Source organism: Rhincodon typus, chromosome 2 (genome assembly GCF_021869965.1).
Source record: "Rhincodon typus isolate 14 chromosome 2, sRhiTyp1.1, whole genome shotgun sequence".
In the NCBI taxonomy this organism is placed as follows: domain Eukaryota; kingdom Metazoa; phylum Chordata; class Chondrichthyes; order Orectolobiformes; family Rhincodontidae; genus Rhincodon; species Rhincodon typus.
The window spans coordinates 93,166,108-93,193,934 of NC_063333.1; the positions used below are offsets into that span (position 1 = coordinate 93,166,108).

The 27,827-nt window shown below is 40.2% G+C and overlaps 1 protein-coding gene across 1 annotated transcript in view; it reads left to right on the plus strand.

Annotated features, from left to right (window-relative positions):
- LOC125485510 (zinc finger CW-type PWWP domain protein 2-like) overlaps positions 1-27,156 on the plus strand; it is a 142,987-nt gene extending 115,831 nt beyond the window's left edge. Inside the window, exon 6 of the mRNA XM_048608573.1 lies at positions 26,977-27,156. Within this exon, the coding sequence (XP_048464530.1) occupies positions 26,977-27,156 (180 nt within the window). The remainder of the gene's footprint in view (positions 1-26,976) is intronic.
- The last annotated feature ends 671 nt before the right edge of the window (positions 27,157-27,827 follow it).

A 27,827-nucleotide genomic window follows, 5' to 3' on the forward strand; every position in this document is an offset into this window, starting at 1 on the left:
CCTCAAAGACAGGATCACTTCTGTGCCCTAATTATCCAGTACTTCTCAGTGTCTACAAATGTTCATGCAAAATCAACAGGCCTCAAATCTAGCACAATCAGGTTTTGGCAGCCGGTAGTGGGGAAAATGCTTGAATCTATCATTAAGGAAGCAAGACATCTGGATATAAATTGTCCCATTGGGAACACCCAGCATGGGTTCATGAAGGGTGGATCATGTTTAACTAATTTGGTGGACTTCTTTGAGGACATTACTTGTATAGTGGACAATGGGGAACCTGTGGATGTGGTGTATCTGGATTTCCAGAAGGCATTTGACAAGGTGCCACACCAAAGGCTGCTACATAAGATAAAGTTGCACGGTATTACAGGTAATGTATTGGTATGGATAGAGGATTGGTTGACCAGTAGAAAGCAAAGAGGAGGGGTAAATGGGTGTTTTTCTGGTTGGCGGTCAGTGGCTAGTGGTGTGCCTCAGGGATCAGTGTTGGGACCACAATTGTTTACAATTTACATAGATGATTTGGAGTTGGGCACTAAGTGTGGTGTGTCAAAATTTGCAGATGACACTAAGGTGAGTGGTAGAACAAAGTGTGCAGAAGACACTGAAAGTCTGCAGAGGGATATAGATAGTCTAAGTGAGTGGGCAAAGGTCCAGCAGATGGAGTACAATGTTGATAAGTGTGAGGTCACCATTTTGGTAGGAATAACACCAAAATGGACTATGTTTTAAATGGTAAAAAAATTGCAGCACGCTGCTGTGCAGAGGGACTTGGGTGTCCTTGTGCATGAATCGCTAAAAGTAGGATTGCAGGTGCAGCAGGTAATTAAAAAGGCAAATGGAATTTTATCTGCGATTGCGAGAGGGATGGAGTTTAAAAACAGGGAGGCTATGCTGCAGCTGTATAGGGTCCTGGTGAGGCCACACCTGGAGTACTGTGTGCAGCTTTGGTCTCCTTACTTGAGAAGAGATATACTAGCACTGGTGGGGGTGCAGAGGAGATTCACTCGTTTGATTCCAGAGTTGAGAGGGTTGGATTATGAGGAGAGACTGAGTAGACTGGGATTATACTCATTGTAATTCAGAAGAATGAGGGGAGATCTTATAGAAACATATAAGATAATGAAGGGAATAGATAAGGTGGAGGCAGGGAGGTTGTTTCCGCGAGCAGGTGAAACTAGGACTAGGGGGCACAGCCTCAAAATAAAGGGAAGCAGATGGAGGACTGAAGTCAGGAGGAACTTTTTCACCCAAAGCGTTGTGAATCTGTGGAATTCCCTGCCCAGTGAAGCGGTTGAAGCTACCTCGCTGAATGTTTTTAAGGCAAGGCTAGATAAATTTTTGAACAGTAAAGGAATTAAGGGTTATGGTGAGTGGGCGGGTAAGTGGAGCTGAGTCTCAAAAAGATCAGCCATGTTCTTATTAAATGGCGGGGCAGGCTCGAGGGGCCAGATGGCCTACTCCTGCTCCTAGTTCTTATGTTCTTATGTTTTTATGTCTAATAATAATAGAAATTGCTGGGGTCATTAGCCATGCCTTCTAGGAATATCCCGACTCAATCATGAGCCATCCCTGTATGTGATGCAGGGGCCAAACATTCAAGGAAGCTGGGAGAATGCACAACATTACTTAGGTTATGATTTCTCCCTGGATAGCTGATACACAGCTGCAGGAATTGTTGCCTGTAGTCATCATGTACTGGGAGATTGAGGGAGAGAAATCCCTTTCTCTTCAGGAATTTGGCTGGATGATGCCAGGGAGCTCTGAATGCGACATGCATGTAGTCATTGGCAGCATGGACCTGAAGGATTATAATGATGGCTGGCTGCCAATCTAATAATTCTGGCACTTTGTCTCTCTGGATCCAAAATGAACTGGACAAACTGTATTGCTTTTCTATAAACGGTATCAGTAAATGTCTGACTTTATTTGTGGGCCCTTGGTTGGGAGATGCCACAGATGTCTTTAATTGAGTTTTAAAAGGAACCAGTGGCAAGAAACATCCGTACAGATCTCAGTGCACTGAACTTCAGTGCCATTGGCAAAGTACTTCCTCCAAAGGTGAGTGGCTGCTCACATCTGCCTACTGAGATGGCAGAAATAAATTATCATTCTCTCGTCATGCAACAAAACCTCCAGCAGTGCTATTCATTCATCTGCAGACAGCTGGAACAATTTCTTGACATTCTTTATCAGTAAACCAGTTGACAATGCTGAAAAGCGATAGCAAGAACTGCAGATGCTGGAGTCAGAGACAATGCAGTGTGGACCTGGAGGAACACAGCAGCCAGGCAGCATCACAGGAGCATCCTGTAGGGGAGGTGATGGCTAGTGGCATTGTCACTGGACTGTTAATCTATGGAACCAGATAGTGTTCTGGGGACCTGCGTTCAAATCCCACCACGGCAGACAGTGGAATTGGAGTTCAATAAGTAACTGGAATTAAGTGTCTAATGATGACTGTGAATCCATGTTGATTGTCAGGGGAAAAACCCATTTGGTTCACTAATGTCCTTAGGGAAGGAAACTGCCAACCTTACCTGGTCTGGCCTACATGTGACTCCAGCCCCACAGCAATGTGGTTGACTCTTAACTGCCCTCTGGGCAATAAATGCTGCCTAGCCAGTGACACCCTCATCCTATTAATGAATAAAGGGGAAAAAAAGTCCCCCCTCTAATTAGTTTGAAGTCCTAACTAAAACCTTAGTTATATGGTTCTCCATCATTGATCAAATGAAGTCTGTCCCTGGTACTGGGAAATCTTAAGGCAATCTTATTTACCCGATGCCAGTTTGTATATGGATGTATGTGCTCCTCTCCAGCCCAGATGAGATGTTCTGAATGTTAGCACCACACCTAATTAATAGGTCTCACTATTTTTGCTGAAGAGAACAGTATCTAATTGTTTAACTATGCTATCCCCTATACTGAGAACCAAATTTGATGCAATTAATTTAAGGGATGCGATTGAATCCTGATACACAGTTTCCAGGTTTCTCTTCCCCTCCCTGCTGTGTCACAGTGCCCAGAGCTCAGACTCCAGCTCTTCAACTCTGAGCTGAATTCAATTGAGCAGCAATCATTTGTGTGCCTCAGTCAGATCTGCTGGAATTAGCTAATTTGGCTGCTTTGGTTGGGCAGGGTCATGCGCCAAGTTTGCCTTCTCTCCTGACAATTTTAACTATAACAAGGCAGACTAGATATTATTTAGACATTTCATAAGTTGTTGAACATGGAGAGGTTTCACACCTTAAACTATAAGCAGTTAACTCCAACACTATAAGCAGTTAACTACAAGAAAACAAACTCTATATGACTGAAACTTCTCAGGAACTGGTCGATCCAGTCAGGCTTCATACCTTACACAAAGAAACAGTTTTGTTTATGAAGAAGACAAGTCAATGAAGAAGTTTGTAGACACTAGGTTTGGAGGATGCAGTCTTCCCTACCAGGTACATGTCTCATGTATACATAATTGCGTTTGTGAACATGTGTTTCCTGCTTTGGCTAATAAGATTATGCCTATGAATATAATTCTAACAGGCGGATATCTTAATGAGTATTGATGACATGCAAATAAGTGCAAAGCAGGTTCACAATGAAGAGTCCCATTTCTGAAGAAGAATTATAATGGACTTGGTGTTAACTCTATTTCTCTCTCCACAAATGCTGCCAGGCCTGCAGAGTTTCTCCAGTATTTTCTGTGTTTGTTGCAGATTACCAGCATCCACAACGTTTTGTTTTTATTCATGATGCAGTTTGAGGAAGTTGACCTGCCTAATGTGTTCTAAGAACAATAGAAAAACTTTACCCCACAGTTGGGAAACTGGATTTTTGGCTCCTACCCAATGAAAAAGTTCCCCTGCTCACCCTTCTCAAAGCTCCAAGCACATCAAAATACTCTGCTCCATGTGTCTGTTCAGATTTGTTAATAAAGTTACAATTAAATACATAAACATCTCAAGTGGAAAACATACATCTCATTCCTAGTATTTCTTCACAGATGAGAAAATGTATCATGCCACATGTTTCATCAACTTAACTCAGCTTTGTTAAGTTAAATTGATGTGAAGTGAAGTTTATATGAAGTGAAGGTTTAAAAATCTCAAAAGAAATGAGAGCAGGTACATGACAATGAAAAGGCGAATAGTAAACAAAGTGTGACAGGAAACAGGTGGAAATGTATGCAGAACGGTTAAACTGAAATTAGGACCAAAGTACACAATAATGGTAAAATGTCAAAGCTTAAGGTTCTTTATTTGAATGGACAAAGCATTTATATAAAGATAGTGAAATAACTGCACAGAGGCCAGTATCCTGTCACCCAAGCCACCCATTATTTATATGTGCAGAGTACATGGGCTCTGACCAGCCAGCTCAGAGCCAGTCCCTAGAATGGGAGTGTCTCTGAATCTCCTGTTTATATCTGTCAGCTTGGGCTCCCTGGTAAGCAACCCCAATCAAGGATCTCATTGGCAATGAGATTGTTCCAATCACAACAGATAGATAAGTTGATGCCATAAATAGAAGCAAAAAATATGACTGATAGCTACTATAGAGCTGTGGTTGCAGACCAAGATTAGGAACTCAATATTCAAGGGTATCCAGTGTTCTGTAAGAACAGACGAAAGGAAAAGGAGACAACAAGGCGTAGAGCTGGATGAACACTGCAGGCCAAGCAGCATCATAGGAGCAGGAAGGCTGACGTTTCGGGCCTAGACCCTTCTTCAGAAATGGGGGAGGGGAAGGGGGTTGTGAAATAAATAGGGAGAGAGGGGGAGGCAGATAGAAGATAGATAGGTGGAGAGGAGACAGACAGGTCAGAGAGGCGGGGATGGAGCCAGTAAAGGTGAGTGTAGGTAGGGAGGAGATAGGTCAGTCCAGGGAGGACGGACAGGTCAAGGGGGCGGAGGGTACCACCCCACCAACCTCCGGATCCAACGCATCATCCTCCGACACTTCCGCCATCTGCAATCCGACCCCACCACCAAAGACATTTTTCCCTCCCCACTCTTATCTGCTTTCTGGAGGGACCACTCTCTCTGTGACTCCCTTGTCCACTCCACACTCCCCTCCAGCCCCACCACACCTGACATTTTTCCCTCCAACCACAGGAAGTGCTAACCTTGCCCCTACACCTCACCTCCATCCCAGGCCCCAAGAAGACATTCCACATCAAGCAGATGTTCACCTGCACATCTGCTAATGTGGTATACTGCATCCGCTGTTCCTGTTGTGGCCTCCTCTACATCGGGGAAACTAAGCGGAGGCTTGGGGACCGCTTTGCAGAACACCTACGCTCGGTTCGCACTAAGCAACTGCACCTCCCAGTCGCGAACCATTTCAACTCCCCCTCCCATTCCTCAGATGACATGCCCATCCTGGGCCTCCTGCAGTGGCACAACGATGCCACCCGAAGGTTGCAGGAACAGCAACTCATATTCCGCTTGGGTACCTTGCAGCCCAATGGTATCAATGTGGATTTCACAAGCTTCAAAATCTCCCCTCCCCCTACCGCGTCCCAAAACCAGCCCAGCTCGACCCCACCTCCCTAACCTGTCCTTCCTCCCACCTATCCCCTCCTCCCACCTCAAACCCCACCCTCATCTCCTACCTACTAACCTCAACCCCCCCTTGACCTGTCTGCCCTCCCTGGACTGACCTATCTCCTCCCTACCTCCCCACCTACACTCACCTTTACTGGCTCCATCCCCACCTCTCTGACCTGTCTGTCTCCTCTCCACCTATCTTCTCCTCTATCCATCTTCTATCCGCCTCCCCCCCTCCCTATTTATTTCACAACCCCCTTCCCCTCCCCCATTTCTGAAGAAGGGTCTAGGCCCAAAACATCAGCCTTCCTGATTCTATGATGCTGCTTGGCCTGCTGTGTTCATCCAGCTCTACGCCTTGTTGTCTCAGATTGTCCAGCATCTGCAGTTCCTACTATCTCTGAAAGGAAAAGGAAGTAGCTTTGTTAATAAAGGAAGGTATCAACGCAGCAAGCAGCAGTGATATAGATGCAATAGATCATGATGTTGGAAAGAGTTTGTATGGAAATATGTAAGGGAAAGAGGTCTTGGATAGATGTCCTATACAGGCCAATGAAGAGTTGCATTACCGTAGGACAAAATATACATCAGGAAATAATGGAGGCATATTATAGATGATATTAATCTGCATATTGACTGGACAAATTAAATGGGCAAAGGTAACATGAAAGACAAATTTGTAGAATGTATTAGGGATTGCTTCTTAGAGAAGTACATTGCAGAACCTGCCCAAGAACAAGGTATTTTAAATCTAGTAATTTGTAATAAGATATGATTAAAACGAGATTTCATAGTGGGTAATGATCACAACATTAAAGAATTTAAAATTCAGTTTGAGGGAGAATAACTCGGGTCTTAAATCATTGTCCTCAACTTTATTTAAGCATCATGAAGAGTTGTCCAAAATGGGTTGGGAAAGTCAACAAATGAGCAGTGGCAGACACTTAAGCAGATATTTCATCACATTCATCAAAATTCTATTCTGGTCAAAAAATGATTTCTATGAAAAGAATGAAGCATTGATATTTTAAAAAGACAGCCAAGGAGAATATCCAGTTAAAAATTAAGGCATATAAATTGTGAAAAACCAGTGCTAGGCCCAGGCATTGGGAATTTTTCAGGAATCAGCAGGAAAAGACTCGAGCTAAAAAAGAGAAAATTGATTATGAAAGTAAATTGGCTAGACATATAACAAGATATATCAAGAGTTTCCATCGGAATATACAAAGAGAGTGCTAAAGTAAGTATGGAACCTTTGAGGGAATTAACTAGGGAACTAGTAACAATAGGCAGGGAACTGGCAGGTAAATTAAATCAATACTTTGCATCAGCCTTCAATGTGGAGGACACTGTAAACATCCTAAAAAATAAGAGATAAACAAGGTGCTAATGGAAGGAAAGATCTTGTAATAGTTTTTATCATGAGGAACAAATTATGTGATGAACTAATGGGATAAAAGGTTGACAAGTTGCCAGATGTTGTAAAACCAGGGTTTTTAAAAGCAGTGGCTACAGTGATGTTGGAGGTATTAGCTGAAATATTCCAGAGCTCACCAGATCCTGCAGAGTTCCAGAGGGATTGAAGATCACCAGTGTGACGTCCCTGTTCAAGAAGGGATGGAGACAATGCAGGAAACTATAGACCAGTTGGCCTATTATCTGTTGTGAAGAAATTGCTGGAGTATATTATTAAGAAAAAAAAACAGGACATTTAGAAAAATGCAACACAAACAGAGTCAACACAGATTTGTGAAAGGGAAATCATGTTTGACAAATTTGACAAGGTTTTTTGAGGATATCACATGCTGAGTAATACTTAATTTTCTATTTTCTGAGCTTCCAAGAACTGCTCATGGGAGGTTAGGCAGGAAGCTTTCAACTCTTCATGCTGTAGCATCAACAGCCAAATTCCTTTCACCCAAAACACAATCGAAAACCCAATTCAGACTCTGACCACTCCCTGACAGACTGACCATTTTTTCCATCTTGCCATCTATGCCATGCTTGACTGGATAAATCAAATGGACAAAGGTAACAAGAAAGACAAATTTGTAGAACATATTAGGGATTGATTCTTAGAGTAGTACTTGCAGAACCTACCCAAGAACAGACTATTTTAAATCTGGTAATTTGTAATGAGATAGGATTAATAAGAGATCTTGTAGTAGGTATTGATCACAATATGATAGAATTTCAAATTCACTTTGAGGGAGAGTAACTCAGACCTTAAATCAGTGTCCTCAACTTAAATAAAAGTTTAAGTTATTTAAATTAAATGAACAATCTCATTCAGTTCAATTAGTGGGGTAACCTTGAACTGGAGGGCATAGCTACAGAATAAGGGAATACTCATTTAAAACTGAGATGTAAAGGAAATTGTCATCTGAGAAGCTCTCAAAAGTCTGGAATTCTCTACTCAAGCACTGGAGAGTTGAGGGCTATGATTACCTGGCCTGGAAGTGGAGTTGAGGCCTGGGTCAGATCAGCCCATGTTCTTATTGAATTATGGGGCAGGCTTGAAGGCCTGAATGTCCTACTCCTGCTTTTATTTCATGTTCTTTTGTTAGCAGAACATATGGGATTTTGGGTTTCCTGAATGGAAACATTGTGCACAAAAATGTAGATTCTATGTTCAAACTTTATAAAGCCCTGACTAGTTTCTCAGCTTTCCGACCAATCAAGCAGCTGTTTGCTCCTATCCTGAATATTTTTATAATTTTGTAAAATGAAAATTTACAAAGGCATTTTCCCCTGGATTGCTTTCAGCTATGCCCAGAAGATTAATCTTCAAATTTTGGAGTCTGAAAGAAAATCCTGGAACCCATAAAATTCTTTGCAATATTTGGCCGCTAAGCATAGTGCTAATGACTCATTAATAGTATTGCATCCAGTTATAGCCACTGTACTTATAGGAAAGATGTGAAAGTCCTTGAATGGGTGCCTAGGAGATTTGCCAAACTGGATCTAGGATTGGGATTTTTTTGAGATTAGATTGGAAAGATGTTCTTGGAGCAGAGGAGATTGAAGAAAGATTTAATGAAGATATTCCAGGTTATAAGGAACACAAGGAAATTGTTCATTCATTAATTGCAAAGGGCCTAGGAAACATATTTAAGATTTTGAGCAAAGGAAAATGATTTTATACAGTGAATAATAATGACTTGGAACTTAGTTCCCACAAAGGTGGAGGGATTAGAAATAATCAATGATTTTTAAAAAAATGTATGCCTGCTGGAAAGTAACTTACAGGGTTATAGAGATTGCTTGGGAAAGTGGGACTGATTAGGTTGTTTCATCGTGAGATGGCATAGACTCTGATTATTCAGGTCTCAGGACAGTGTCAATTATAAATATGTTTTTGAAAAGAGTGTGCTCTGCTTGGTATCTTATTTTGATCCACATACTTTTAACTTAAGATGCCATCACTGACTTGTGCATTTCACCTGTGTTATAAACTTGCCTTGTTAAATCCAGCATTGCCAACTTTGGTTGGACATAGTCCTGAACATTTTATCACATCATTTTTCATCACATGACCACCTGTGTCTAACTTTCCTGTAATTTTTTCAATATCCGATATTTTACAACTAATAAGTGAAAATAGTCAAGAAATGTCTAAAAAGAAAAAGAATTTTCTCCTGGGTTGATTGTAGGTGTGCCCAGAAGATTAATCTTTAATTCCTGAAGTCTGTAAGATAATCTTGAAATCTATAAAATTTTTTGCAATATTTTGGCTATTAAGCACAGTGCTAATTGTTGTTTTTGAGTACAAAGTATTTGAAAAAAACTATTTCTAATGCACCAACAAAGCACAATCTAGCTGCTATAATGCCATGCTTTCCAGAATGATCTTGAATAAAGGCAATTATTTATACCAATTTATAATAAAACAACAACGTGGGATTACATGGTTGGATGATTTGAGCTTAAACTGTGAATCAGTATTAAAAGTTACGTTTAATTTCTCTTCATATTTGTAATTTAAACTTCCTTTAAAACAATAAAGTTTAATATTGAATTTTTTATGCTCAGGAAACTTCAAGAAGATGCACAGGAATCTTCACCATTAATTGGTCGAAATGATATATTCACAAGTGAAAGCAGGGGTATGTACAATTTTCTGTGATTAAAAAAAGTCAGAACACTTTAAAATTAAGTCTATTTTTGGTTTATTGTATGTACTGTTGCTGTTTCTTTTTCATGTTGTAACATCCGTTAATTGATATCCAGTTACAGCAGCTGATAAAACTTATTCTTTTACTAAAATGGATAGAGCATCATATTAGTTAGCACTGTTGTTATTTTTATCACATAACTCATTTTGGTTTTGAATGTGCTGCTACCTAATTTTAACCTGGTCTCACTTTCTGATTTAACTGCGCTATGCACATTCAGGAATGTTGGCCAGTAATGATTCTGGCATCAATTCACCTTCATTACATATATGGAGGGATCAGGGCTATGCTTGTCATTTTAGCATAACAATGCAACCGAAATAGGTAACTGATCAGAGTGAGGGATCATTTCACATAGGCATTAGTGCCTTGTGAATACAATGAATATTGATTTAAATGTCATATGTAGCAACACAGATTTATTAACGCTAATTTTATTAGGAAATCAACAAATAATTTGTACTATAGGCCAATATAAATTTTTAATGGAGAGTTGTTACAAGAATATAGCTGACAATAGTTCTGATTTTTTTGTGTTCTGTCACTTCACATGGTGTGACAGAGTAGAGGAGACAGATAATACTCGAGCCTTGGGCTTCTGGAAGTGCAGTATCTGTGATTGGGTGCAACTTTAAAATGTAATATAAAATGCTTAGATGCAGGTTACCTCAGAGTACAATGGGATCATGATCAGATGGGCTAATGGGCCAAGGAGTGGCTCATTAGATAAATGTAGATAAATGTGAAGTGTTGCATTTTGGAAAAGGAAATCAGAGCAGGACTTATACATTTAATGGTAAGGTCCTGGGGAGTGTTGCTGAACAAAGAGACCTTGGAATACAGGTTCATAGTTCCTTAGAAGTGGAGTCACAGGTAGATAGGATGGTGAAGAAGGCATTTGGAAAGTTTGCTTTTATTGGTCAGTGCATTGAATATAGGGGTTGGGGGGTTATGTTGTGGCTGTACAGAACATTGGTTAGGCTACTTTTAGAATACTGCATGCCATTCTGGTTTCCCTGCTATAGGAAGAAAAGATGTTGTGAAACTTGAAAGGATTTATAAGGATGTTGCCCGGGTTGGAGGGTTTGACATAAGGAGATGCTGAATAGGCTGGGGCTACTTTCCCTGGAGTGTCAGGGGCTGAGGGGTGACCTTATAGAGGTTTATAAAATCATGAGGGGCATGGATAGGATAAATAGGCAAGGTCTTTTCCCCAGGTGGGACAGTCCAAAACTAGAGGGCATAGATTTAAGGTGAGAGGGGAAAGATTTAAAGGAGACCTAAGGGGCAACTTTTTCATGCAGAGGGTGGTGCATGTATGGAATGAGCTGTTGGGGGGAGGGCATGTGAGGGCAGAGGTGCAGGAAATGCAAAAGATGCAGTCAAGAGCATTTTCAACCACAGAAGGGGAGAAGCTGCGGTCCTTGAAATAAGAGGATATCTGAGATGTTCGGGAGTGGAACACCCCATCTTGGGAACAGACGCGGCGGAGGTGAAGGAATTGGGAGTAGGGGATCGCATTTTTGTAGAAAGGTGGGTGAGAGGAGGTGTAGTCTAGGTGGCTGTGGGAGTCAGTGGGCTTGAAATAAATGTCAGTTTCGAGGCGGTCACCAGACATCCAGGAAAGAGAGAGAGGTATCAGAGATGGTTCAGGTGAACTTGAGGTTGGGGTAAAGGGATTAGTAAAATTGATTAACTGTTCAAGGTCCTCATGGGAGCACGAGACAGCGCCTTCCACATCAGACAGAGGTTCACCTGCACATCCGTCAATGTGTTCTATTGTATCCGCTATTCCCGAAGTGGCCTCCTCTACATCGGTGAGACAAAGCAGAGGCTCGGAGACTGCTTTGTTGAGCACACGCGCTCTGTTCCTGTCAAATGACAACACCTTCCAGTCGTGAACCATTTCAACTCCCTCTCCCACTCCCTGGGTGACAGGTCCATCCTGGGCCTCCTCCAGTGTCACAATGATGCCACCCAGAAACTGGAGGAGCAGCACCTCATATTCCGCCTTGGGAGCCTACAGCCCAATGGCTGAAATGTGGATTTTACCAGTTTCAAAGTCTCCCCACGCCTGGCCTCAACCCTCCCTCTCATCCCTGCCTCCTTGACCTGACACAACCTGTCCAGACACAACCTGCGCATCTTCTCTCCCACCTATCTGTGCCTCCCACCTCACTAACCAATCCCTACCACTCCCTACCTGCACTCATCTATCACCATACCACCTACCTTCCCCAGCCTCACCCCTCCTCTGTCTATATATTACTGAGCTCCCTTCCCCCTCCCCCATTTCTGAAGAAGGGTCCTGACCTGAAACATCAACTCTCCTACTCCTTTGATGCTGCCTGGCCTGCTGTGTTCCTCCAGCTCCACACTGTGTTATCTCTGTAAAATTGAGCTGTGTTGAGGAAGGGAAAGATAGGAATCCCACTTCCTTTCCAATTCAGGCCAATGAAGTTAATTTAAAATCTCACTGACAGGTTGCACTTACAGTTTTCACAGACAGATAACCTGAACCTTCAGCAACAGTTTACCTGAATGCAGGTGGTCATGTCCCGCAAGCCATCCCCTGCTCCATAAGAAGGTCAACAGGGCAAAATGAGACTTGTGATTTAGTATGGGTACTCATTGCCCCACCTTTGATCAGGGTTGAAGAGAAAGGGAGGAGTTTGCTAAGGACATGTCAGGCTCCTTTAAAAGGATCAACTTTGTCCTTTGGTTGCATCTGAAAAATTGCTGCATCTATTGCATCTCACTGTCACTGATTCCCATTTTATCAGAGCACAGACACAGCCTCACAGAGATAAAGGATATGAATTTTGTTTCCATCGCTTGTTTTTCCCAGGTTCAGGCTATTGTTGATTGCATCCATGGCATCATAAAGGTACCCAGCAACAGATCACTGAGATCTTTTGTTAGGATGGACTTTCACTCTGTCAAGATTCAATTAGTTCGAAATTTCAACAATAGCTCCCTCCAGAAGAGAACCCAGCTGTTCTGCCCTATGGCTTCCAGCATTAGATCCAAGTCAGCATCTATTAAGCAAGGATCTGCTGTGCCTTGATTTGACCATGACATCTCACATCCTTCTGGTGCTGTGGGAGACATTACCATAGTCAGCATATTTCTCCCTTTAGAAAACCAGCAGGTGATGGCTGCTATGGGGTGTCTAAATGAGTCCCACATTTCATCTGACCAATCTCTATTCTTTCATTGTCACTACACCCCCTCCCTCAAGACTGGCTTAATTATTTCCCCATTAAAAATCAGGTTCTCCCCCAAAAACTGAAGCAGTCTTGTTGCCCCCACTGTCACTGTATTAAAACCTTAGTGAGACCTTGATAGTTTCAGGCTTGGACTTCAGAGATGGGGCAACAGATGCATGACTTGATATATTTGAATCAGTAATTGCTGAGGTCCAAGACAGACCACTTGGTGAGGATTGTAGGGATAGGTGTCATGAACCAGATCAAGCAAACTTTAATTTTAATTGTAGACATCAAGTCATGGGTTGGACGAGAGCTGCAGCCACTTAGAGAGTGGTCACCACAATAGAAAATCATCTGATGGAGGAGGAATGAACTTATGATTAAAGGTACAACATTCCTTCTGAGATATTCATAGTCCAAAGGAACACAAGTGCTGATTTAGAGTCATAGAGTAATACAGCACAGAAACAGGCCCTTCGGCCAAAACTGGTCCATGCTGACCATGGTGTCCACTCAGCTAGTTCCAATTGCCTGCATTTGGCCCATATCCCTCTAAACCCTTCCTATTCATATACCCATCCAGATGCCTTTTAAATGTTGTAATTGTACCAGCCTCCATCACTTCCTCTGGCAGCTCATTCCATACATGCACCACCCTCTGCATGAAAAAGTTGCCCCTTCGGTCCCTTTTAAGACTTTTCCCTCTCACCTGAAACCTATATCTTCTAGTTTTGGACTCCTCCACCCTGGGGAAAAGACCTTGTCTATTCACCTTATCCATGCCGTCATGATTTTATAAAGTCATCCCTCATCAAGGTTGATGATGCAAGTAGGTATCCAGACACATATTATAGAGCATCATATCAAAATACTTTGCTAATTAATTGGTAAGGGTGCATTCATGACAGGAAATTAAAAGCAATTACGACAGATTAGTGAACTTACTTTATGTTCAAACTAATGGGATAACTATGCGTGTTCTTAAAGATTGTTGATTAAAATTTACAACACTTAAAAACATGTGCAGAGATTGCAATTAACTTGTACCAATTCAGTTAAAGCCATGAAACATGTCATCAGGCACAGTCAGTAGGGAATTGGTAGGATCAGTTGAATAGTTATATGGGAGTTTTTCAGACACAGTTTTAATCTGTCTAGCATTTTCTAGGTAATTATCCAGGTACGTCAGTTGAATCTCTCCCAATTCTCTGACTGTAATTCAATTGGAAATATTTTTGCAGGATCTCGGGGAGCTGGGGAATGCCCACCGGAAGTCTAAACTTCCTGGGCGAAGTGAAGTAATTGTGTCAGGTTTTCTAATAGGTCCCAATGCATATCTTTGGGGGTACTTCTAGTCTCTGACCATTCAGAGACAGGAAGATTCAGGTCAACATTTCTGCCATCTATCTATTATTATCTGTGGTGTCATCCTGGCTAATCCTGTAATGGCCTTATTCCCATCATAATTTTCATCTTTTTACTAATGTGGAATATATTCTATTTTTGTTGTATGTTCCTTGATAGTTCAATTTCATAGTTCCTCGTTACCCTCTCATTATATTTTTTAACTTGCCTTCTAGTCCCCTGATATTTTCTCTTACAATTGTCTCTCTGCTGTCTATGCACTTACTGTATGTCTCTTTCTGACCCTAAATTGAGAAATGATATTTTTATTTATCCGTAGAGTTCCAGGAATGTTAATTTTCTATTTCTTTACAGTAGAATTAGATTTCATAATGAATACTGAGACAGACTTTGTCATCCTAATTGTAGTTAAATGTTTATTGAATAGATATTTTTAAACAATCTATTCAGATATGTTATGACATCTCGGGAGTAGGTAGAACTTGAACCTGGGCCTTCTGGCTCAAAGGAAGGAAACTACCATTGTCCCACACGAGCCCTAACATTTATCTAACTAATCACCATTTAATTGAGTTAAAATGTTTTTTTGAAAGGGGAACGTCATGAAATAGCTATGATTGTAGATTTACATAAGGCTGACTACATTAGGAAGGGAAAGAGACTCCATACAATAGACTTAGACAAACCTGATAATGGCTAAAATGACAGAAAATCAATAAAAAATTTTCCAAAAAAAAGATTTAATATAATACAGAACCAGTTAATAACCCTAAGCAATAAAATCTGTACCTGTCAAAAAGTCAGCCATAGACAACTAGAGATAAGAAGCAAAATAATGGGCTATTAGAAAAAAAAATTCAGGTACATTAAAATCATCACAAATGTTTACAATTAAGCAAAGGAAAAAAACGGGTGGACAGGACCAATGTGGGTTTCTTAGACTGATAAGTGATATTGTTAACTAGAGTAAGAAAATAGGGCATATAATAAATAGATACTTTACATCTGTATTTACAGTATAAAATCAGCAGATGAGATGTTCTAAGTAAAGGAATGTTAAATCAGGATCAGGGATTCAACAAAACTGAAATGAGATAAATAGCTTAAAAGAAAACAATGGCATGAGAGACAGAGAAATCCCCTAGAAAAGGTGGTTTCATTCCACAATTTTAAATGAAGTAAGTAATAAAATTACAACTGCTGTAATTATAATCTTCTAAAGTTCTTTCAACCTAGCACTATTCCTTTAAATTGGAAAATTATGCATGTCATTCTGTTTTTTGAGAAAGCTGACATAGAGAAACTTGTGAACTATAAACCAGTTGGCCTAACACCTGTTGTAGGAATATTACTAGAGTCTATAATCAAAAGTAGGATGACTAAACACCTTGCAAACATTAAAATATTCAGAGAAAACCACATGGATTTATAAAGGGAAGGTCTTACCTGTGAAATCTGATTGAAATTTTTAATGGGTGACTAAAGTGATGGGTAGGATAAAGTCTGAATGTTATTGAAGTGGGCTTCCAGAAGAACATTTGATGACTTCCCTCATTGGAGATTGCTAGTCAAATTTGAAACTCATGAAATTCAGTAAAAAAAATTGACTTGTTTTGGAAATTGTCTATATGGCAGGAGACAGAGAATAGGGATAATGAGCAGGTGTACTCTGATTTGCAGAATGTGACTAGTGGTGTTCTGAATATATCTGTTTCAGAAATCTCAGCTTTTCACCACATTTAACAAAAGCTTAGATGTTGAGATGGAAAGTCATATAGTCAAATTTGCTGACAACTCATAAATAGGTAGTGTTGTAAGCTGTTACAGATGGAAACAAAATTACAAAGACATTGGTAATTTAAGTAAATGGATAAAACTGTGGTGAATGAATTTCAGTGTGTAGGCAAATGTGAGGTAATCCACTTTGGACTTTGAACAGATAGATCAGGATAATTTCTAAATGGTGAAAAACTCAAAAAAAATTGTCCAAAGACACATGGAATCCTGGTACATAGATTATCAAAATGTCATGAACAAATGCAAAAATAATTTAAAATGTCAGTAAATAGGAATAAAAACTGATATAAGTTATGGTTTATATAAAGCCTTTGTTGGATCAGTATTGGAACATTGTGAGCAATTTAGGGCTCTACACTTTTGGACAACATGCTGGCCATGGACGGTTTATGTTTATCAGGAAGATATTTGAAATACCATAATATAAATTATGGTTGTGTTCTCAGAAAGTAAAAAACTTAATGGGTGATTTTATAAAAGAAATTCAAGCTATTAAGGAGAGCAGATAGGATAAATGAAAACTATTTCTCATGGTTAGGAATCTAGGATGAAACGTGATACCCTCAAAATTACAGTCAAGTCTTTCAGAAGAGAAATTAAGAAACACTGCTGCATGTAAAGCATGGTAAAAGTTCAAAATTCTCTTCTACGGACAGCAATTAATCCTTCATTAATTCTTAATTCTAAAACTGAGGCTGTTGGCTTTTGGTTAACTAAAGATATTTAGGCATGAACGGCACAGACTGTATGTAGAGATCAGTTACAGATCAACCATTAATGATAAAACAAGCTGGTCACATGAATCGTCTACTTCTATGCCTATATAATTCACATTGTTTCCTGACTGCACAAATCATCGGTGGGCTGGATTTTGCAAGAGTCCAACACCATTTTAAAACAGCCTCAACACACCTCTTAAAAGCATTATAGTTGGATTAGGGCAGTCATGTATGAAATAATTCTGGTCTGTGTAGGATTAATAATTTCTGACAATGATAGATATATACGCTAAAGGTTTCTCTTAATGGTGCAGAGGCCTTGGTGGAAGAGCTGGAATGAAGGAGAGATGTTTTGCAGTCTCAGATAAAGGATTGATGGCAAGAAGTTCTCCAGTCATGTGCTTAGGAGCCAGTGCAAAAGCAGCAAATGTTAGTGATGGCAGCATTGCACCTTGAATATGGATCCATTGTAGGAAGAACTTTAATGATCTTATACAAGCTTTCAAGCTGAATGAGTTCATCTTCAGATGGCATTTTTGCCAATCACATCACTTGTCTCATCCACTGCTTAATTCACTACATCCCTATCAACTACACTGCAGCAATCACTGTTAATTTGGATTCAGCTCTAACGTAAATGTACTTAACATTAACAGGTATCACATATATAGTATGGAACAGATGGACCAATTGGAAGTAGCTATGCAGTGATATACAATATGGAGAGAGCGACAGTGAGAGTCTTCAACATTAATTTCAAATGCCACCCACTTTCAATTACTCAAATCCTCACAGCTCCTTTCCAGGAGTAAATTGCTCAAAGCAGGTCCAAAAAGGCCAAGACAGGTGGTAGTGTGCCTGACATGCACACATCAACTCCTACGAGGAGAGAATTTTGGCTGTCAGCAGTGAAGACTGCGACTGCTATTGTGGGGTTGTGGAAGCCTCCGTGTCCCGTCAACGAAGTGACACACATTGTTCATTGATGTGCTACCCTCCCAATGCTCTCACTGTATATTTCATGTTAGCATCCACAACATCATGCACCAACCTTGCTCATGACATTTCGTCTTTGTCAATTGCAGGATTCCATGGTGGCTGTGGTCAAGGTGGCCACACTCCACCACCTTTGAGGAAGAAAGCATGGATGCCATGCCATTCCCCGATGCCCACTCCCTACCTCACCAGATCAAATACTGATAAACACTTCACTGCCATTTCTCTGCAAATGTCTGAGGAGAGATACCCCATGTTGCTGACACTCAGAAGATTATGCATCATAATATTACATTTGCTCTGCCCCTGGAAGGAGAGGAGCCCATGATGTTGGCAGTTAGGGGCTTCATATATGCATACAAGTAGACACAGAATCAGCAGGCATGTTTGTTAGAGGCATTGGGCAATTAAAACAAGCCTGCAGCAATGCCGTATGCATGATGCTGCTTCAGTCATGTTTGTATCTGAGTGCCTCCATGGACAGACTGCTAGATGCCATGGAGACCTAGGTCCAGCAGTCTCAGAATCTGTTGGGTATGCACACAGATTTGCACTCCAAAGCTCTAACCATTGGTGCTTAGCATCAATGCCAAGGTGACAGGGGAACGAGGGACCTTGATCTCACTCTGACTCCCTTCCTTACAAGGGTACAGGGTGGTGCCAGTAGTCAACTGGCTGCCGGCGGAATCAAATACAGCCACCTCAGAGGTCTCTTCTTAAGGCATTGAAGAGATGGCTGGCCTTTCATCTCCACCCTGCCTATCAAGCTGAGGAGGGTACACTCGTTTGTGGACAGGATACATCAGAATGTATGGGCCCTCTCAACACAAACCCCACCAAGATCGTCCAGCCAAACTTCCAAAGCCAAGGGGTTCCAATCTAGGACACACTCCCTCTACTCCAACTGTGGACCCAGGGACTGTACTGAGATGTAGTGAGAGAGAAAGGAAGAAGACCTGAGGACACATAGGTGACACAGGTGACAGTCCATTGTAAATATCCCATCACATATAAATATATTCTTTCTTTTCACCATCATCTGTGTGTGAGTCTCTGTCCAGCAACAACTGAAATATTGGAAGTGTAGAACTCACCCATTCGTAGCTCCATGCAGTGTTTCATGCTTCACAGTGTGAAGTGAACAATGCTCCTATGTGCAGGCAATGGGTAAATAGAAAGTGACTGCTGCTTTTGCAACTAGGCTTCAATTTTCCAGGTAGACAATCATTACTATTGCACCATAGGCATTGGTGAGGTAAATCCATTATCTTTGGCTAATGTTCAAAGCTCACAGAGTGTAGTGCCCGCAGGTGTGTTTCAGCATTGGTACATGGAAGTCAAAGTAATCGTGTTGCCTTTTGAAGGGGCCTCACATTCGTCAAATTTGAAAACCCCTTCTTCACAGAATGGGGCTTTTAGCCCATCCACTCCATCTCTGTGTTACAGGAGGCCTTTCAATTACATTAATGGTGAATCTTGAAGAGTACATATTTGCATTGTTTGCAATTATATCATCACTCATGTGAAATACCTGCAATGTACAAGCAGTCAGGGTGCAAATGCTGGTCACAGACAATGTCAACCATCTTACTGGTCCTTGCAGATTGCAGACAGATATCTCTGTGAAGCAGAACTAATTACAGATGCCCTTAAAAGAGGGACCTGTGGGCCACAATGCATACAGCTAATGTGAGATGTCCTATGATGCAACAAGGCTCAGAACTAATTCCCTCTCCACCAGAACTGTAAGAATAATGCAAGATTCTCTCACATGTAATGATGCCTTTTGTAGGTTATGTGCGGCTAGCATTTAGACACTTAATTGCATTTATTTGCCAGATGACTGGTGAAACACTTGACAAAATAAGATCTTATGTCAAAGTATCAAGATGAGGCAATATATTGCTGTCCTTGTCAGAATGCTATTCACTCTATTGAGGAGCATGTTAAACTGTCATTTGTAAGGGATGTGACAGTTGACTATTCTCGTTGATAAGAACCTGTTCTGTTCTTTATGTTCCTGACATAGGTTCATTGTGAGACTGAAAGACCCAGCACAGCAGGTGTGATTGTTGCTTTTGCTGCAATGCAACAAAGGCACAAGCAGATGAAGGAGGAACAGATGTGCCAGCAAAACTGGATCAGTAGCAAACTGACACAGAAATTGAACAGCTTCCACCAAAAACATGAAGTGCTTACAGCTGGAGGACCCATCAGGATATGGGGAAGATAGAGAAGGTCACAGTTATTTGTCCTCAATTTCCTCCATATATGAGAGAGGCGCAGTGTTAACGCAAGCTGAGGATGTCCTGAGTCACTTTTATGGAACTATGCCAGCTGCTGGAACAGGATCTGTCATCTGAAGAATTGGATGACCATCCTTTCTCAGTGGCTGTCAAAGTGACAGCTGCTTTGAATACGTTTGCAACTGGTTCCTTTCATGGAGCCACAGAGGACCTGTGTTGGATCTCTCAATCATCCACCCATAAATGCAACGAAACTATGACCGAGGCCATTTGTGTGCAATTATATCAGTTTAATTTGTTTCCCCATAATGAGGTTTGTACTACAGCCTAGGCAGTACGATTTGGCAACATAGCTGGCCTCCCCCAAGTGCAAGGTGCCATCAGCTGCATGCATATGTCATACTGAGACAGCCACATCATAATACAGTGCTCATTGATGGAAAAGGGTTCGATTTCATCACTGTGCAAGTGATTTGTAATCATTGGTAACACTTCTTAGAGGTTTGAACCCAGTATCCTATCAACTGCTACAACTCCTGCATCCTTGAAAGCTGTCATGTTTCTGTTGTATTTAAGGGTTCAAATGCCTTACAAGGTTGCCTAATGAGGATCAAGGTCTACCCACTGCAACAATAACTGATGACTATTACATTATCCCCCTCCCCAACTGAGGCGGAGCATAGTTAAATTGCAGGCCAATCATCAACCAGGGCTGAGGTAGAGCATATAATAGCCCTGATGAAGATGAGGTGCAGCTGCTTGGACAGCTCTGATATGCCCCTACTGTATATTCTGTGATCAATCATTGACTATAAAATACTTGTTGCTCAACATGCAAGCAGTTTGTTTGTATTCCAGGAGGGAAATGCTGCCTCCGTTTATTTGATTTCTGTTCACCTTTGGTGTTTGTATATAAAAGTTAATATTTTTCATTGTTTGAGTACTTCCCTGTATGTGATGACCCCACATTAGACAAAAATAAGTTGCTGGTCTACAAATGGATTTGGGAAGGAGTAGCATAGACTTAGGGAGGGCTGTAAGATGGGATGACCAATGAGTTGTGCAACCTTTTGCTTGAACAGTGAGTGGACTAGCGATTGGAGAAGTAGTTGTATGTAGAAGGAAGTGGCACATATGTGCTGTGAGAAGTGCTGGTTTGTGAATGCTGTACCATTATATTGATCGTGAAGATCAACTCCAGACTGCAAAGGCTCAGCCAAGTGCACAGCCAGGGTTCAAAGACTGCACTCGCACCAGGCATGATGGTCTATTCTGAGATATTCCAGCAATAGCGAATTCTTCAAGCTACGGCAAATAGTGGAATTGAGCTGGCACCAGATGAGAGAGGTGCCAAAGGGGAAGGGTAGATAGGTAATGATGCAAGTTTGGGATAATAACATGAGAAAACTCTGTAGGCCTTGTGGAGAGAAACCCTCCATGAAATTCAATGAAAATGACACTTTGCCAAAATACGTAAGATTCAGCCTATAGTCTTTGAAAAGATTAGAATGCGTAGAAACTATTCATAGCCTTTTGAAAGACTGAAACTGTATTCAACAACAATGATCTGATGTATAGGTACTTACCTTTAAGTGGTCACACTTCATATGATGTTCCCAGAAATGTTTTAAGGCTTTCTCCAAACAATTTCCTGCGCTCATTTCAATTATATCCCTGGGTTATTCCCTATCTGAGCAAAGAGCTTTCTATGCATTGCTTATTCAGGAAAAAATCCAGTTTAGGAACTTCCAAAGAGTCAAGCTGTCTTTGTCTGCAGGTACTATTTTAATTGGTTATGTTTCTGAGATGATAGGCCAAGAAAATAAATGCTAAAATGTTAAAATAAAAGTCAATTCTACAGCAGAGTTTGAAGTAAATTTTAAAAACAGAATACAATTAATTTGTGAAACTTTCAATTTATGCTGTCAGTGATCTGCATCAACCTCACACACACCCTAAACAAATGTAGCATTTAATTCAGACACCTTTTTCTAAATCATAATTTAAATATCATAAACAACTAGATACAATATAGTCATAGTAGATTGAGGGAATATATATTTCATTAGATGTTTTACAGGCAGAAAACTTAATGCAAGATTTAGAAGAAATGCTGAAGCAAATTAAAGAATCTGACATGTGTACTAAATCATTCATGATGGAAAAGCAAGAATGCAGCAAAAAACATCAGGAATATAAGGTATGTTTATAAATGACATAACACCATTAAAGCATGAGGATTTTATTCAGTCTACTGTTTATTGTTGAATGTTGATTGCTAAATGTTATTTTATCTGATTACTGGTCATCTGATTATTTTCCTTTTATAAAATATGCCTGATTGTGTGATTTAAACTCTCGATAATTGCTTTTGTGTCTTTAATTCATAGAGGGCAGGAGAGATCAACTGACAAAGTTGTCCTTAAACAAAAGGCAAAGTAGTGGTGTTAGTAAAGAAACAAAGAGTTTTATTCTCTCAGGAAATTAAAGGATTGAAGATTGTTTGGGAAAAAGGCAAGATATTAGCCATGAATGTAATGAATCTCAGAGCAGGCTCAAAAGATTGTATGGTGTACTCCTTCTCCTGTTTATTTAGTTGTTTCTTTTCTCTGGCACCTCTCCTGTGTCCAGAGAGGAATTGAAACTTATTGCCAGTGTCTCTGCTGTTTCCTGCCTTGCCTCACTCAACAGCCTGGGATACATTTCATCAGGCCCTGATAATTTATCTACTTTTAAGCCTGCCAGACCACCCGGAACCTTCTCACTGTCCATGCTAATGTCTTTAAGTATATTACAGTCTTTCTCTCTGATTTCTGTACCCACATTTCCCTCTCACTAGTGAACACAGACAAAATGTATTCATTGAGGACTCTACCTATGTCGTCTGTCTCCATGTACAAATTACCACTGTGGTCCTTAATGAGCCTTCTTCTTTCCCTAGTTATCTCTTTATGCTTAATGTACTTGAAAATTAATTTGGGATCATTTATTTTACCTGCCATCATTCTTTCATGCCCCCTTTTTTCTCTCCTAATTTCCTGGTTTTTTTACATTCCTTCTATATTCGATATTCTCCAGAGCTTCTGCTATTTTGAGCCCTCAGTGTCTACCATAAGCCTCTCTTTTTCTCCATATCAAATATTGTATATTCTTCAACATCCAGAGTTTGCTAGATCTGTTGCTCCCATACTTTATTGGAACATAATAGCTCTATACTCTCACTATTTCCTACTTGAATGTGTCCCACTGTTCAGATAGAGATTTACCTAAAAGTGTCTGGTCGCAGATTTCAAATAAAAGAAGGAGAATTAGGTATGCTTATATCCTCATTATTAGTTGCTTCAATGATGTGCCTTCTCATGGCAGTCAGTACCATCTTCTCCATGAAAATTAAACATAAAGGTGCACTTGTTCTCTTCTAACTTTTTTCCTACTGCTGCTTGATTTTCAACAGCTGCCTTTGTAATAAAGGGAAATGTTCCAGTCAGTGTCCTGAAATATATTTGGATGATGTGGCTGCCACGGTTGAATAACTTCCAGTGTATGTAAGTTGAAAATATGAGGCTTGTGTTATGAAACTTGAACTTACTCTCTACTGGGTAGAGGCTGAGGACTCTAATTCCTGGTAGACCCAAGAGTTTTGGAGCATGCAGTGAGTATGTTTATATCACAGGCTGTGAAAACTCTGTTCATGCTCTTTTTTTACAGCTATGTAAGAGGAAACATATGCCTGCATGGTGGGGTGACATGTAAAAGCAAAGACCACAAGACACTGTATGGCAGCATGAGAGTCCCATTCCATAGAAGAGTAGAGACCACCAGGAGACCGCTGAAAGAGATAACCAGAAGAGAAACCATTGGGAGAAGATCAGAGGAAGAAGTCCTATATGAATATGCAATATTATTAGTAGCTCCAGACAATTCGGGCTCAGAAATCCTGGGAGCTGCCAAGGGTGGACCGAAGGAGAATCCCACTTGGCCATTCAGTACAGTTGAGACTCAGACAAAACTATTTGGAGCTGGGAAGGCAGCTGAAGATCTTTTGACTTTGTGCTGCTGACTGATGGCGCAAAAGTAACCCTTTCAATAAGTACTGTTCTGCTTAGAGGGCCTAATGAGTTGGAGTGCAGCCTGATGACTCTAAAGGATCGCACTCACTGTAGGAGATTAAACTACTGGGAAGTGAGCAAACATTGAGAAGGTCTAAGTCAGAATGGTATTTGAGGGAAAATCAAAGTTTGAATCTTTGGATGTAAAAAATTGAAATCCCCGAGGAGGAGGGAAAATTGTGAATAAAATTTTATGACTTAGTTTTTTTGACGTCTCAGTGAATTGTTGACAGATCTGTCGGATTTGTGTTGGCTGCATCTGCCTTTCATTGTGCAGTGTGGCGCATTCGGCCACAATTTGTCTGTCATTCCGGTTTTTTTTTGTGCTCATTCTGCATGTGCAAGTATAAGATAGATATTGTAAATTGTTTACTTTTCTAACTTTGTATAATAAAGTTTAATTTATTTGCTTTAAAGTAATGGTATCTTGCGATGCTATTCTATTAGAAAGTAGTTGGAATTTCAAATTTTGTTCATATAAACAATAAACTTGTTTGTCCCTAACTAAATCATTATTCAAATTTGGCAGTCTGGTATGGGATCATTACACTTGCCAACAGTTCTAACTGTGGGAGGGTGAGGTAAACATAAGAATAGCATCGTTGAGTTTTCACTGATGGTGATTGTTGGTAAGGAAATGCTGGGGGTATGTTGAATTTAACAATAAACAAGGCTGGTGTTTGCTTTTTCATCTTCCAATGCAGCAATCACAAAAGCCACCCAATAACTCAATGCCACGGTGAAAGCTCAGCTAAAGGTCCTGAGTTCCATGATTTTTGTCATGCAGGTTCAGATTGTTGCCATTATGATCTCAATGCCCAAAGTGGCAGCAAGGCTTTTCTGGCTATCCAGCAATTTATACTCCCAACAGATTACTAGGATTTCTGAGATAATGACAGTGGGATCATAGAGCATGAACATGCTGTTCTCTCCCAGGGATAACAACGTTCCTGTTTCCATTGCGACCATGCCATGAGTATTCTTCTTTTGCCTTTCTGTCAGCCAGCCAAAACTGCATGATGCCCATGCTGAATTAGTGCAGTCCAAAGCAGGGTGATTTGGCTTCAAAGTTGCTTGAGTGCATTCAGCAAATGCATTTGCAATCTTTCCCAGTGAAAGTTGGCAGCCTTCTACGAGTCATGCTACATTTATTAAGGCAGCACTGTGTAAGAAGCAAGACATCCACAACAAAGGCACAAGGAAATTCACAGGAATGATTATTCCTTTTTTTTATTATGTTGCTGTATTGCTGGATAATGTGGTTCAGCAAAGGTTATTTGTTTCTGGTCTGTATTGAATGATATAGGTCAAGGAGTATTTGTGATGGGAAATCTGGTATGGATTTAATGGTTGGAATCTTACTAACATTAACAACACTGAAATATCCCATCATAAAGTTCTGGGCATTACCATTGATCGGAAATTTAACCAAACAACTCACATAAATATTGTAGCTACAAGAACAGGTCAGAGGCTAGAGTATTTCACCTCCCTGATTTGCCAGAATCAGTTTTTTTATCAATTAGACACAAGTAGGGAATGTGAAAGAATGCTCTCCATTTGCCCAGGTCAGTGAAATTTCAGCAATACAGCAGTACTTGACACCATTCAAAATAAAGCATCCTGCTTGATCGGCATTCCAACAACCACTTTAAAAATGCACTGCCTCCACCACCAAGGCATAATTGTTACTGTGTATCATCTACAACCTGCATCTGCAACATGACAGTTTACCAGGAATACTTTTACAGCACCTTCCAAACTTTCAACTTCTACGATCTAGATGAACAAGGGCTGCTGATGAATATGAACACTAGAGAAATTCATGCAAGATTCCCTCCAAGTCACACACTATCTTGACTTGGAAATATATTGCTGTTCCTTCACTGTCACTGGATTAAAGTCCAGAAACTGCCTTCCTTGAAGCACTATACCAAGTGAATTTTGAAGCACTATACCAAGTGAATTGCAGCGGTTCAAGAAGGCAGATCATCACCTTCTTATCAAGAACAATCAGAGACATACAATAAAGATTGACTTTGCCCAAAATGTTCACACCCCAAGAACCAATATCAAAGTAATCACTCCAGGATAATAGGATAAGTATCATCCATCCTTGAGGATTTATTTCTCTTAAACCAGTTTAACTTGTCCAAGGCTTCCATTTGATTGATTTTGAAGCCTTAGTTTTACTGAGGTATTGTTTACCTTTCCTGAGAAATGGACTCAGCTAACCATATTATTCATGCTTTTCATTGTGAATAAGGTAATAAACAAGCATTTTTTAGAAGTTTTTCATTCCGCATTTTCTACATTTTCATTTATTATTTTCAAGTTTTCTCTGACAGCAGGCTTTGCTGTCATTGATCATAGTGACAGGACCCGTTCCTATCATGCTCACTGTTGGTTCTTTCACTTATTTATTGTTAATCCACCATGATTGTGGGGGTCAGTAGCTCAGTTGCCTGGATGGCTAGCAGATAATAACAACAGCGTGAGCTTGTTTTCCATCTGGCTAAGGCAGACTTACAGCCTACCTCTTTGGGCTGCCTTGAGAGCAAAAAGCAGTAACAAACCACTACTAATAAAAAAAAGTCAAGAAAATAGCTCACGATGAAGATTAGCAGAGAATGTGCTGAGGTCTGTGTTCAGGAAGAACATCCCATATAGTGTCATGTTATATTTATATATGGTTGTGTTATCTTGTCCCACTACCTTGTAAACAAATGTGAATCGGCCATTTTTATTAGTCTCAGGTATTTGAATATAGAAGGATTCTATTGACAAGTGTACTTCCATTTTTTTTAGTTATCTGACTGGAAAGCTACAGCTTTTCAAGAGACCGAACTGAAAGTTTCCACAGATGATGAAGAAGATTGCATATTAATTGATGGAATAAAATTTAAGACTGGGAAGTGCATTGAAGAAATCACAAATCAGTTGAAAGAGATTGATATTATTATGGCTGAGCTAGAAGTGTGCCTTTAACATAATTTCTACTGTTTGTTTCTTTCTTAAATAAACTGGAAAATATTCATTTAACTAAATGACTTCATCTTCATGTTCAGATAGAACATCCACATAGTGTCATGATTATGTTTATATATGGTTGTGTTATGTTGTCCCACTATCTTGAAAACAGATGTGAATTTGCATTTTTATTAGTTTCAGGTATTTGAAATATAGAAGGATTTTATTGACAAGTGTACTTCCGTTTTTTATTTTATTTAATGGAGCCCATAAACCAGCTTCTGGTTTCATTGACCTCAGTTTAAAAAAAATGCTTTAAAATGTTTTGTAATTTGACTCTTGCTTGTTGTAATAAAATCTTCCTTTCTGCCTCTTTCTGTCAGTGTTGAGGCCAATGCATTTATACACTACACCAAGGGTCCTGAAAAATAGTTGTAGTACTACAAATTCAAGTATTACCATGCTGCATCATTCTAGCAAACAGAATGCACCATATATACTGCAATGCAATTTTTGTTAAACATGTAGAAATTATTTTGATCATGTTTGCAAGACCTGCTATTTTCTTTATTTGTCAAAGAAAGTAACTATGGATGACCAAAGGAAATGATGATGAGGCACCAAATGAAACAAAGGGCAAAATCTTTTAGGGGCCTGAGTGATCTGGGCTATGGAGAGATGAATGGCAA